At 38.5% G+C, this 14,227-nt stretch overlaps 1 protein-coding gene across 1 annotated transcript in view; it reads left to right on the top strand.

The window, feature by feature from the left end:
• ccdc88b (coiled-coil domain containing 88B) overlaps nucleotides 1–10,392 on the top strand; it is a gene marked incomplete at its 3' end in the record, with an annotated part of 56,537 nt that extends 46,145 nt beyond the window's left edge. Inside the window, 4 exon segments of the mRNA XM_036127603.1 lie at nucleotides 2,873–3,034; nucleotides 4,563–4,840; nucleotides 4,962–5,105; nucleotides 10,206–10,392. Coding sequence (XP_035983496.1) covers nucleotides 2,873–3,034; nucleotides 4,563–4,840; nucleotides 4,962–5,105; nucleotides 10,206–10,392 — 771 coding nt within the window.
• Between the last annotated feature and the right edge of the window lie 3,835 nt (nucleotides 10,393–14,227).

Raw genomic sequence — 14,227 nt, 5'->3', positions numbered from 1 at the left:
GCTCCCCGGATGCAGCTCATACTGTTCCTCTCTGCCTCAAAAACACACATTAACCCCAACATCAAGCTGTTAGAGTGGAGCTGCATCATCTCCAAGGTCAGGAATTTCATCCAGTGGATTTCTCAGCCGGCGCTGCATTATTGCTGGTAAACTTTGAGATTAAGGACGGCTGAAGGAAAAGGCAAACAGCTGCGGGCTTTTAGTCCTGGTTCAGTCACACATATTTTGGTGCAGTTTGGATTCTTATGTAAAAACACTTAGATATGTTAAATAATTATAATTGTTGTTAATATCTTAAACATTTGCAAGTTTAAAATGCCTTGAATTAAAATGAAAAGCAGAATTGTTTAAGATTTAATTAAAAAAATATGACAGATCAGATGTCTGGGTTTCCCTCCTGGACCTGTTGCCCCTGCAATCTGATCTCGATGATAGATGGATGTTTGTTGTTTTCCTTTTATCATTTTTCTTTATCTCTCCTTTAAGTTTGTTGAATTTTTGCACTTCATAAGTCTTCATTATTACTAATATTATTAAGATTAATTATTACAGATGGAAAAGGGAATATTTTATTTTCTGTAAAACCTCTATAGATTACAACTTTAAAGTAAGATCATGAATGCAACAATACAGCAAACAAAGATGTGCTTTAAAGAAAATATTGAACCATATGACCTCACATATACAGCGCTGATGAGACGTTTACATACACTCATTACTGACATGAACTTTATGTCAATTATGAGCTTTTTATGAGTTATTTGAAGCACTTTTTCACAGGGTGGATGATTATTCAATAATTAACAAGTATGCACACATCTAAATTTACGTGGCTTTTCTGTCATAGAGCAGCGATTATACACATAAACTTGAACGTACACAATGACCCCCAGTAAAATCTGATTTATACTGTATGTTCCTCAAACAAGATGAACCTCTGTCACAAACTTCTTTGTGAACCCATAAACTTTAAATAAACTTTTCCAAACCTGCTGGAAGAGAGGTTGAATATCCCCTCTTTTCTAGCAGAGTTGGAGAACATTTACTTGAAGTTATTGGTTTCTGCATGTTGTGTCCAAGTTTTAACTTTCCAGTTGGTGATTTGAGGCTGAAGATTTTGTTCTCTTTCTTCTTTTTTTCTGTACTTATGCACCAGATAGCTCAGTCTTTGTCTCATTTGACCCTTTAACTTTTCTCCAGAAGAGAAAGTATTTTTCCTAAACATCCTAACTTTTTTTTTTTTATTTGAGAGTTAAAGCTTGTGTTAGATCGTTAAAACCTGCACACAGTTTGATGGTTTTAGAAATAATAAAGCCGCAGTGTTGCATTAAAGCCCTGGGCTTAACACTATCGTAAATTTGGGAACTGGGTGAAAATGAATGGTCTGTGTCCGCAAACCAGTAATGACAAAAACTTTTTGAAAGCAGCAAAAAGTGTGCAACTTAGTAATGGATATTTAGCCAAATATTGGTGGGGGTAATACAAATATATTTGGGCTTTAATGTAGAATTTTAACTGTGTGGAATAAATAAGATCCACATAGAAATAGAAATAACATGTAATTGAAAGCTTGGGCAACTACTTCAGTTTTTTTCTTTCTCTAAAAAATTTTACTAAAGTTGTTTACTGCATTCTACCCAGGGTGTAAACGTCTAATCCTAATGGAAAATTATTAATCAAAGGCAGAATAAAATTTCATTACACATGTTATAACATCAGCCACAGGGTTATCAGCAGCCAATCAGCCAGTCTAACTTTACTTTTTTTAATAACAGCTAACGGGTGCAACCAAAAAGTGCATTAAAAGCAAAAAACTCTCAAACCAAAAAAAACAAACAAACAAAAAACCTTAATTTCCACCACCAGCACATTTGCAATCACATCCTTTTACTTTGGCATGTCTGTGTTTAACTTAGAGGTGTCATATTATACTGATGATACTATGATTTGCTGTAAACATGCAGCAAATACAAAATAGGTTGTTACCTCGCATCATGATCGAGTGATAAATACTTTTAAGTTGATAAACTTGCTGAACACCTTTTCACCCAGATCACAGACAGATTAGCTGTTTGTCAGGTCAGTATTGATTGGGTATGATTTGAAAGAGGTAAAATATCCTCTCCAGGGTGGAAGTGCATTTATTAAATCAGCAAATCTATTCACTGTAGTTCTGTGGACTCACTGTCTTCACGTATATAAAAAAAAGCCCTAACTTCCACTACTGACAGTTCATGGCTGCAGCCATTAGAGCAGATTTTGCTTCAAGAAAGCGAAATTTGAAGGTGGCGATTTACGAAGGTAGAAATTCCCGATGTATGATTGAGTCAGCAGTGTGCAGGTGTTAAATATGAGAAAAAAATGGTGTTTAAAAAAAGAGCTGTCACACAGTAAACCTGAGCTGCAGACTCTGGTGTCCATGCACCAACACTTGTTTCTACGCTGGTGTGTGAAGAAATGCAGTCAGCATGTGTGCTGGGAACAGAAATGAGCGCTGATGTGCAGCTGCAGATACGTTTTCCAGCAAGACACAATTATTTTTATACAATCAGCATTTTTCCTCCGGATTATGTCTGACAAGGCCTAATCAACATTATTTAGGTGTGGGTTGCACAGCGTGATGTGTCAGTAATAACTACGCATATTTACGGGAAAAGTTTAGAAATGGACTTTATGATAGATGTGGGAAGGATTTCTAGATATTTAGGTTCATATAAAGGTCATACATCCCTCAAAGTCTGACCTGGATGACAGTAATTCACAAGGCCAGCTGCTGATTCTACCTAATAGCATGGTGATTTCCAGAGGTATTTGATACCACAGTGTTGTTGCAGACCCTATTATAATACAAGCTTTTTTTACTCTCCCTCAGAGAGCCGTGGCAGCGGCAGGGCAAGAGGCTTTGCAGATGCGCTTGTCTCAGTCCCAGGAGGCGTGCGAGCACCTCAAGGAGCAGCTGGAAGCTCTGCGTCGGCACTCCCTCAGCCTGCAGGACTCCTGCACGAGTCTGCAGACGCTCAACACTCAGCTACAGGTGACCACAAACAGCAGGAGCTCATTACCTCCAGCACTACTTCTGTAACATTTCTTTCAACCAAGACCAAAACATGCGGGCTAAACCACAAAACTACCAATGTCAAGCTAGCTCTAAAGACCTAGTTTGACATTTAAGTGTTCCTAGTCACTATCAGGTGGTTGGTTATGTAAAAAGACCAGAACAGACAGAGAGAGTGATCTTAGCTGTACCATTTTACACATGATCTATGAAATATTTAAATGCATGGCAAAAATAGCATGATGTCAATAATTTAGACACCCACAAAGTTTCACGGATTCTGTTTTGTGTGAGCCCATTTTTTATTAAAAAGCACAGATCTTCCTCATGAGTGCACTTTGGTGCATTACATTGTTCCCGCGTCTCCATTGCCTTGCAAAAGGATTCAGAGCCCCTTCACTTCTGCACATTTCTTAACGTTGCAATCCTAAACATCTGTTGCGGTTTTATGTGATAAACCAAAACACTGAATAATTGTCTATATCTCCATTGTTAAATTTTCAAAATAGACCAAACTCAGATTGGACAGAAGTAATCTATGAGCATTTCTTTTTAGATTCTCAATAGGATTTAGGTCTGGACTTTTGAATAAGCCATTTTAATGCTGGGAGGTTATCTGCTGCTCCCGTCTTAAGTCTTTTGCAGCCTCTAACCGGTTTTCTTGCATGATTGCTCTGTTTTTCTCTCAGTCTAAACCCCCATCCCTTTCATTGCTGAAGAAAGAAACCTCCACAGCATGATGCTGCCACCCTCGTGTTACAACATGGCAATGGTGTGTTCATGTGACGTAGTGTTAATTTAGCTTCTGCCTTGCTGGCCAAAAGTTGAACTTTGGTTAAATTCAATTCAAAGAACTTTATTTATTCCCATAGGGCAATTAAAACAGTGAATCTGACCATGGCACCTTCTTCTAATTGGCTGTTGCACTCTCTTCGTGTTTGTTCACTAATGTTCATTAACAAACATCTGAGACCTTCCCAGAACAGCTTGAGATTAAATTACACGCACAAAGTCTGTGTAATAATTAGGCGACTTCTGCAGGGTATCAGAGTAAAGGAGGCCGAGCACAATGGCAAACCTTGATTTTTTTTTTTGTATAAAAAAGTTTTGATTTGTTTTTAGAATTTTTATTCCCCATCATAAATATGCACTGCTTTGTTCAAATATCAGATAGAGCCAGAAAAAATACAGTGACGCTCTGACAGTAATGTGATATAATGTGAAAAAGGTCATGGCTTTAATTGATATGTTGAAGGTGATATATTACAGCACCATGCAAAAGTCCCGTGTCCGCTTTAATTTTTTCGTTTTGGCTCTGAGTAACATTTCTTTGGGCTTTATAAATATTTTTTTTTTGCCATTTTCAGAGGAATTAAGTGCTGTAGCCGATGTCCTCTTTTGTCCTCAACTTGTTCCCCTACCTCGTTTGTAGAGCACAATATGCGTTCATGGCCATGCGTGATATGCAGATTCACAGACATGCTCTCTCTGTCATTGACACGCTGAGGTGGAGCAAGCGTCTCTGAGCTCCCAGCATGCAACGGTGTTGGCCCGCTGCAGCGAGAGCGAGGCCCGGCGCGCGACCCTGGAGGCCGAGTCGAAGGTGTGGGCGCGGGAGCGAGAGGAGTCGGCGGCCAGGATGGAGGCTCTGAGGCGGGACCATGAGCGGATGACGGCGTTGCAGCAGCAGCAGGAGGTGGAGCTGGAGGAGCTGCTGGAGAAACACTCCCAGCTGAGGGGCAGCTATCGCACCCTGGAGGCTCAGCACAGGGAGCTGGAGGGGAGGTATCAAAACTTTATTAGTTTCTCCCAAAACAACATTGAGATCTGCACATCTGATTAGGATTCTTTGGTCAGTCTGAAGGTACTATTTCTGTTGGTTTGATGCATTATTTGTATTTTCAAGGTACAAGGAGCTCCTGGATAGTAAAACCCAGCTGGAGGAGAGGGAGAGAGAGATAAAGGTGGCGAGACAGAAGATGGAAGCAGACGCCCAGAGGACGCTGGAGAGAGAACGAGAGCTGGAGAGGCTGAAAGAGGACAATGAGAGGTAACTGATCCAGACAGCTTCCTCAGAATCACTTTCATGAGATCTGATCAGCCTTTCATGGCACTCTTGTTCATTTGAATGCAGGGAGCTGCAGCGGTAATGCCTCTATATGAGGCACAGCGAGAAGCACAGGAATCGATTTGAATGCAAATGTACTAAATAATGCACTGAGCGCATTTTTTGTCCCTGATTGTGGACGTTTGGGTTTGAGAACAGAAAAACAAGGCTTCACTCCATAAAACATAAGAAACAAAACACAAGCGCTTTAAGTGTATGTAAAGTTTGTTCTGCGGACTTTTCAAAGCACTTTATTTGAAGTTCTGAATTTTTACATCCCTGTTAGATATTTTTTTAATTGTTTTATGTATTTATTTCAGCAATAAATCAGGCTTACTGAGATCTACAGTTCGAAATAAGTGGTTCTGATTGTAATTTCTCTTGAGGCTGATGGGTATATAATATTAATGATCATCATCATAAGATGCTTGTGTACTATAATTAATTAATCAGCCATAATCATGCTGATGCAACTGATTACTGACTGATGGAGCTAATGACAGCCTGCCGAGATGGAGTCTGTACACGTCAGCCTTAAATACCATATTATCTAGGAAACGCGCCAGAATGCATAAAGGCTTCTTATTTTAAAACAAAATAATAGCTTCCCACAGAAAATTCTTATTCTGTGGGTTAATCGGTTGTTTAAATAATTTTTTTGTGCAGTTAGAAACTTAGCACCATAAAATGTGATATTTGTATATGTACACCATTCCTAGGTTAAAATAAAACCCAGGCAAAAAAAGGTCAGTACTTTTAAATGTAAGATCATTTTTAGGTAAAGTTCAGAAATATATCCAACTACCAAAAGTCTATTTGCTTTCTATTTAACCTGAGAAAGATTTTCTATATTTTCCGGTTTCTTTTCCTTTGATAAAGAACAAACAAGCTGTAATTTTTGTGTGAGCCTGTTTATTGTTTAACCTTTGCTAAAGTCTCTTTCAGGGTCATGAATAACATTTATATAGAATGCTTCTGGACACCACCTGCAAGAATAAAACGTTGTTTTGACTGGAGCTCTGCTCCGGCAAGGACATTGATCCTAATTGTCAAACAATGCGGTCAGTTTCTGCTAATTATTTCGATTGGTTAAAGCGTTTTCAATCTGAGGAAACCCAACAGATTGCATTGAGTCATTGCAGCATTCACTCCTCCTGATAGTTGCCAGCACTGGGTCGTTGACTTTGCAGCAATCCCTCATATTGAGCATACACATGGAGAGAGGAGTACTTTCTATGTAAATAAAAGTTTATAGCTTTAGAAACTCTAGGAACCACCAGTAAACCTGCAGTCTGAGAACGAAGTGCTCTGTTAGGAACATACGGGGTAATCAGAGCTCTGATATATGATGGAGCTTGATTATTAAGGGCTTTATACGTTAGAAGAAGAATTTTAAATTATATTCTTGATTTAACAGGAAGCAAATAAAGGGAAGCTAAAATAGAAGAAATATGATCCCTCTTGTTGATTTTCATCAGAACTCTTGCCGCAGCATTTTGGATCAGCTGAAGGCTTTGAACTGCATTTTGGGGACTTCCTGATAGTAAAGAATTACAATAGTCCAGCCTTGAAGTAACAAATGCATGGACTAGTTTTTCAGCATTACCCCTGGACAGAATGTTTCTAATTTCGGCAATATTCTGCAATTGAAAAAAGGAAACCATGAAAACCTGTTTAATACGGGATTTAAATGGCATGTCCTGGTCAGAAGAAGCACAAAGGTTTTTTACTTTATCAGAGGCCAATTTAATGCCATTTATATTATGCAGTTTCATTTGAAAGACTCTGATCCAAAGATGACAACTTTTTTCTTGTCTGAATTTAAAAGCAAAACAAATAAAACTGATCCAGCTTGTTAAGTTCTTAAGACATGCCTGAAGTGATGTGGACAAAACATTTCCTGCAGAAGGAAGGTCAATCTGACGTTACCATATGCACGACAAACCATAAATCCTAATAAGAGAATAAGCAGTAAAAATGTGGTTTGGCCATTCTGGATACAAATCCTATTTTTAGAAAGTCTAATCGATCTAGTTTTTCCGTCTGTCAATTAGTTGACTTTGTAGCAATCTTTCAGCCCGAGCAAGCATATGGCGACTGTGGAGAGGAACAAGTCAATTTTAACAGGAAGAAACATTAGCAGAACCAAGCTTTTTGCAATAATCCTGACTACCACAACAGGTTTAGCTGACACAAAGGGGACAAAAAACAACAACAAAACAGATAAATTGGCTTGAAGGCAAGCAAGATCATAATCTCAGTTTATTTGCCTTTTTAATCTAAAGACACATTATTTTGTGCAGAGGTGTATGTGTTTCGTTGTCTTAAAAAAAAACTCTCTAAATTGTATCCTGATGCATCTCAATGATCCAGGTAAAAAAATGAAAATATTTTTTTTTTTGAGTAGATCCTTTGGATGGGTTCTTCTTAGTTAAAACGTTTCATCTCTTCTTCAGTCTGAAGAGTTACTAAATAACTATCATTGCGAGCATGATTCAGCCTCCTGGGAACAACAGGATGGCCATCAGCGCACTAATGTCTGCTTGCTAGCCTGATGGACCTCCTTTGCATGTGAGCACAAGTTTGGATTGTCCCAACCAACTCATGGAGCCACTAAGGCACTGCTTTAAAAGGCTGAGTTATTCAGTGGCTCCTCAGACTGAAGAAGTCTCTTGGAGCATTTTAACTAAGAACCAGAGGACCTACTCGATTTGTTTTTTGTCTCTAAAAAGTAGTTATTTAATTTAAAGCTCCGTTCAATTTCATTGAGGTCAGAGATCTCCTCACACTACGACTCTTGAAGGTGGAGTGGATGACGCGGTCAGGCTTAGTGTTGAAAGAAAAAGGTATTTTTCATGCATTCAGAGGAATGGTATCTTTTGAAAGCCGCTGAGCCAGACAAAAGTGTTTAAATTATTAAAGATTACCCTTCACAGTACTATAAGGCCAAATAAATCACGTGTGTTGTGGCTGAGCCCCGAGAGCGAAAGCCTGATAATAAAGACGATCATATCGTCTCTGTGTAACAACAGTGTTCAGTGCACTGCATTTTTAAACTTTTTTACAGTCCACTTATTGTGTTGTTTGGTGTGCGTATGTACAAATCTAACATTGATCATCTGTGAAAATGGAAAGACATGAGGAGGATTTTTTACTCTGTTAGGCAGAGACCTCAGATTTAATCTAAGCCACGTTCTTATACCATCTATGAAGGCAATGTATTATTTAGCTACCAAACTGTTTCCTTTTTGGAGTCTCTCAGCCTGGCAAAGAACTAGAAAATAATTTCCTGATCATTTAAAGCAATTTTCAGCCATGAATCCAATACAGACCGCCATAATTAGTTACTTAAATATCGAATTGAGATTTGCGTCAACAGTAGATCTTTATGCATTCCTGAATCAAGACGTGTATAACTCACTCGTTTAATTATGATTTATTCATTCATACCTATTAGTTTTTGTGGTAGTGGACCTGAAGGTGGTTAGCTGTTTGTCTTAAACTTTGTTTTGACTGACAGTTATAAAAGCATGAAGTTATGAATAAAAACAACACCTGCAATGTTGCAACATAGAGAAACACTTGCTAAGCACATGATGAACATAGTGGAGGTATTCTGACAGATAGCTGCAGCTGAAGTTATTCAAGCACCACTGCAAATTAGGTTTGTTGGCAAAGTCTGCTATTGTTCAGGTGCTTGCAAACACTAAATTACATGAGGACAATTTGAAATACGCTGTGGATTGTTGTCCTGGTCAAAATTCGAAGCTTGGGCTTCTTCACCCTCCCATGGTTTCCAGTTGCTTTACTGCATCTGTCTAGCCTTGTACACATTTCAGGTTTCCAGCACCAGAGCAGGCAAAGCAGCTCCAGACCATCACTGAACCACAACTAAGGCTCACTGTAGGCATGATGTTCTTCCCAGCATATGCTTCATTCATCCTCCCCTCAGCATACTAACACCGATCCACATGCTAAGAAATATACTTCCTAAGCTTTTCTATACGTTATGAGAAAATTAGAGTTGGCTTTTCTTGTTTTGGATTCTTGGTTTGCGTAGGTATTTGGGATTAGACAAGGAGTCCTATAGAGTTGTGCCTTACTATGGAAGCTGAATTCTCAGTGGCTGCTGCAGCCAAGTCTTGCTTTAGGTCAGTCAAAGGTTTTTGGCCACCTGCAACAATCAGGTTACAGGGCCCCCACTGGTGATAACCTACTCTAATATGAAAACATATTTCTAACATGCAATGAAACATTACTACCAGCTGTTCAGGGATCTAAGCCATCATATCTCAAGCACACCTGATGCAACCCCCTGATTGGCTGCATTGGGTGTGGCTGGGACCACCCCTGATTTACAGGTGTGTGCTCTGACAAAGAATATGCTGAGGGGGATTGCCCAATATTAGGACCATTATTGATTAAAATAAGGATTTCCAGCTAAATCGGGATAAAATCCTTTTGATATTAGCCACATTTAATTGTTTAAACTGCTCTTGTGTAATGTGAGGATAGCAAAGCTGCCAAACAACTTTGAATTTACCCAGTAAAGCACATTTGCAGATGTGTTTAAATCATTTCTATTGCAGCTGGGATCTTATGCACTGTCAGCACCATTACTGAGTTTCTGCTATTTTTCATATCTGTGCTTTACTTCTTACATCTCGCTTTGTTTATTTCACATAACTGTACACTCTTTATTTCATATGTTATTATCTACGTGTGTTTTCCATTTGCATGTCGCTTTGCTGCTGATCCTCTGAATTTCCCGACTGAGGGACAGATACAGGCAATGTTTACCTCCCAACTTCATGTATTTCAAAATGAAATAAAACAATATTTCTGTTTTTAGCATTAAAAGTGATTAATAAGTATGATCTTTAAAGATTTTCTGCAGGATCTGTTAGCTGCTTTCTGGCTTTGTCAGCATCCAGACTGTTGTATAATGATGATAATTTGAGCTTCTGTTAGAGAGCACTCAGCAAACGGTGACTCAGAGCCCTTCACAGGACACAACAGTGACGGTGCATGTTGACATTGCAGGCTGCAGGCCCAGCAGAAGGACTGGTTGGCCTCACAGGCGGAGCTGCTGGCTCAGGGCTCTGTGCTAAAGGCGGAGCTGAGTGCCTCCCAGCTGGAGAAGACTCGAATGGAGGGGGAGCTCAGCGTCCTGAGAGAAACCAATCAGAGTCTGGACCTCAGCAACGCTCGGCTCACCAGCCAGTACCAGGTAACAGGAAGCAAGAGGCAAATTCACGCTGAAATCTAGCTGCCTCCTGCGGGAAAACGCTGGTGTTTTGTTGCTCACGAATGACTGGGTTGCACAGGATTTAGCATTTGAGAATGGAGACACACAGACGTATTATCCACAGGCAACACAAACAAATTTATCTACAAGAATTATGGTCAATTTGGAGGGATTTAATAAGAATTCATAGCAGGTTTTAGTGAGCTTTTCCCATAGATATGACAGGGAGGAGCAGCGGTAATATCATCAGTGGGGAGCAGTGTGGGTCTAATCTCACATCCGTGATATAAAAGCCATTTTCAGCTTGACATATCAGCCAAAAATGATGTACTTGTCCAAACAGAGAATGAATACCAAGTAGTTCTGAAGAAGTACAGGCCTGTTTTACCATCCAAACAGCTAAGTCCTCAGTAAAATACAAACAAGCACTACAATTTAAACACGTTTGAGGGATGAGACAAGACAGATGGAAATTGACATCCTATAAAAGGTTTTAGAAGTCAACTAGCAGATGTCGTTTTCTGCTGCTTGATCCAGCTGCTCGTGAAACCATTTCTAAACCACCTGGCACCATTAAACTATGGCTTAAAGGCTTTTGGGGTAGAAAATGGGGGTTTTGGACAAGAAAAGGCTCAAAAGTGGTGCTGGATATCACACTGGTGCAGAGCACAGGCAGTCGTTTTTGGAATGGACTGTGGCACAATATCACATTTGATATAGTTGTTATTTTTACATTTAATTGTTAATCTAATCCTACGTGCGATATACCTTGGAAGTCACCAATTAGCGATGCCAGCTTTTATATTTAGATTTATTGTATTTAGCATTATATTTAGTACTCTAATCGTTGTTTTTGCTTTACCGTACTAGTGACAAATCTGTCAACTTTTTTGGGTGTGTTCTGACACTTGCAGAGATTCCTACCTGAAAACGGGTATCTTCCTTACCTTTCTCAAAGTGCTGCCTCAGTCCTGTCCTCTGTCTCAGAACACTTGGAGACGGGTCCAGTCCTCGTACAGCGGTCCTTCCCAGTTGTCGGCAGAAAAAGGATGTTTTCACGTCTGTGTCCAGACTATAGGTGACTCTCATATGTGCAAATTAGCCACTGGCAGGGTTGCTGTTGCAAACATGAGGTTAAGGAGTCAAACCAGACTAAACTGAAAACCTAAGAATAAAATAAAAGTAGCTGTGCCAGAAAATCAACATTAGAAAGATGATTAATAGGTCCAAATGTATCCAGGGAGTAAAATATATATAATTTACTCACCTTTTCTCTCCTATGTTATTCCTCTCGCTTACAGCACCATTATAATGTCATGCTGATTATGCTAATTAAGTAATGGAATACTTTTAAGGACATCCAATTGTTATTTTCCCTTAAGGAGATGGCAGCACTGTCAATAAGCTGACTACCGCTTGCAATACAAAACAATAACAATGTATTTCTCAGCATTTCAAGCATTCAAACGCAGCAGCAGCACTTCAACTAACAGAGGTTGTAAAGTACTGTGTGTGCCTTATTTAATGAGATACTGACAGAAGTGTAAATAAACACTTGTATACTGTAGATATACTGAATATTGCTGTTGAGCTTGGTGGTGTCCCTTCGACTTCCCAAGTCAGTTCTGACTTTATGGGACTTGATAGTCAACTTCTCGGTTTGACTAGAAGCTAAAATATTCAGATTTCAAAGTTGTAGTAGAATTATGTATACTGTGTGTGTATATATCTATATCTATCCGTTATATATTGCACTCCACATTGGTCCTGTGGTGATAAAAATGTTCTTCTTAAAGATTGGCCTATATATAATGCATCAAATGTATACATATTTTTAGTTTTTTATATGAATGCTATTGTTAACGTCAGTGCCACCATGCATAAATAGTCTTGATTTTTCTGATATTTTAATAAATAAAGTCTCACAGTTTGAAGACATTTTTTGAATTGGAGTCAGTAACACAAGGAAATGCCAAAGGAACCGGAATTTTTAATAATGATAATTTAAAGGAGCTGTGAGACTATTTACTGTAAAATCAACCTAAATCATTCTCATTTGTCACCAGGGATGGAAGTAACATTCCCTATAAACAATTGGTCCTCTCCATCAAACAATGTCTTAGTCAAGTTTTTCTCCTTTCCGGTACCTCGAGTACGGTAAGGAACTTCAGAGTGTAGCCCGTGATTTAACTTCCTGGATCCTGAGCCAATCATATGAGCGTTACCAGGGTTCCCCAAACAGATCGGCACCATTTGGTATTTTGGTCTGTCTTTTGGCAAAAGAGCAAACAGCCTTCAAATATAGAAGCCAGTAAGAGAAGCGGACCAGACATAGACGAAATACAACATCATAAGACCTTTCCTGTGGACGTAAAATTCAGTGCAACAACGGACCATTGAGTTAAATGGGGGTCTCTGTGGAAGGCATTGTATTGTAAAGGTGTCGTTATTACTTATTGTTCCTTTAAATGCGGAAGTACCACATTCTGGCTAAATGTGGTACTTCCGCACCAACACAGCTAAAATTATGCCAAAATAAAATTCAAAAGAGAAGAACTATGACCAAAGACCCTAAATATCTTTTAGAAAAAAAGACCTTGAAAAATTAGGAAGATCTGGTATTTCACTTTGTGCTTTGTCTGATCATTTAGATTCAAGTTGTAATTCTGGTTTTGTTTAATGGGCTGAATATGTGACGCTTCAAAGTTCAGCACTGATATCTAATAAGTAGACACTGAAGTCATGTTAGCTTAGCTTAGTTTGGTGTTGCAAAGTAGCTAGCTTAGCTTTGCACAAATATATTACATGCATTGATGGATAACTCAAGAAGTTAAATGTACTTTAAGAAAAGAAAGGAAAATTGATTATTTATGCTATACCAGTATACAATTGTGTATATAATCAATAGTGTCATACTTTTAGCGTGATTGTGGCTAGCTTTTATTAGCCTTTTCAGCAGGCTAGCTGTTCTTCTAGCCCCTGACTGAGCTAAAGCTAACGAGCTCCAAGCCCCAGCTACATTTTACATAAATAAATTAGGCTTCAACCAGTTGATTAACATTAATCAAAAAGTGATCACATATCTCATGTTGCCAAGCTGTTGCTTTAAATAGCATATTAATAATGAAAAGCACACAAAGAATAGCTTTCCTTCTTGCAGCTTTTTCCCCAAATTACATCCGTATGTTTTATGAGAATTTTTTTCCGTCATATTATCTTTTTTTCTGTTGAAGTGATTATTTCTTCTCTCCACTGAGTTATATTAGGTACATATGGCAGTTTAAAAGTCTCCCCTCTCATTATGCAGTAATTCAGAGAAAAAATGTCTGAAAGTTCATGTTGGAGTCTGTGTGTGCTACAATAATCTATTGCTGTAGCAATTCTCTGTGACGGGGCTACGTTTGACAGGGCAGAATAATTGGAAACTGATTGCCAAAGATTAAAATAGATGAGATTTTCTGTACATGTTTACATTTATCCTGCAAAGATGTTTTTTAAATGGGTTTGAAAATTGGGAAATCAATGGGGGTCATTTCTTTGTGTTTATTTTCTTTGTTTATTTTCCACCTAGGATTTAACTCAGAACATCTAGGGAGGGTGAAAGTAATTTTTGTTCTTTACAATAGTAGTTTAAGAAATGTCTTATTATTTTTTATGTCGTCCAATATTGAAGCAGTCTAGTCTCTTGCTTGTAAAGTTCAAATCTAAAAAATTGTCACACAAATTTTATTTGATGAGAATTATTGGTACATTTAGCAGGTAATTTGCATATTATGGACAGACTTCATTTAAATTGGTTGATTTCTTGACACTTTTA

The sequence above is a fragment of the Fundulus heteroclitus genome, chromosome 23, assembly GCF_011125445.2.
Source record: "Fundulus heteroclitus isolate FHET01 chromosome 23, MU-UCD_Fhet_4.1, whole genome shotgun sequence".
Lineage (NCBI taxonomy): Eukaryota > Metazoa > Chordata > Actinopteri > Cyprinodontiformes > Fundulidae > Fundulus > Fundulus heteroclitus.
Note: the sequence above shows the minus strand (reverse complement) of the source record. Positions and strands in the feature narration are given on the sequence as shown.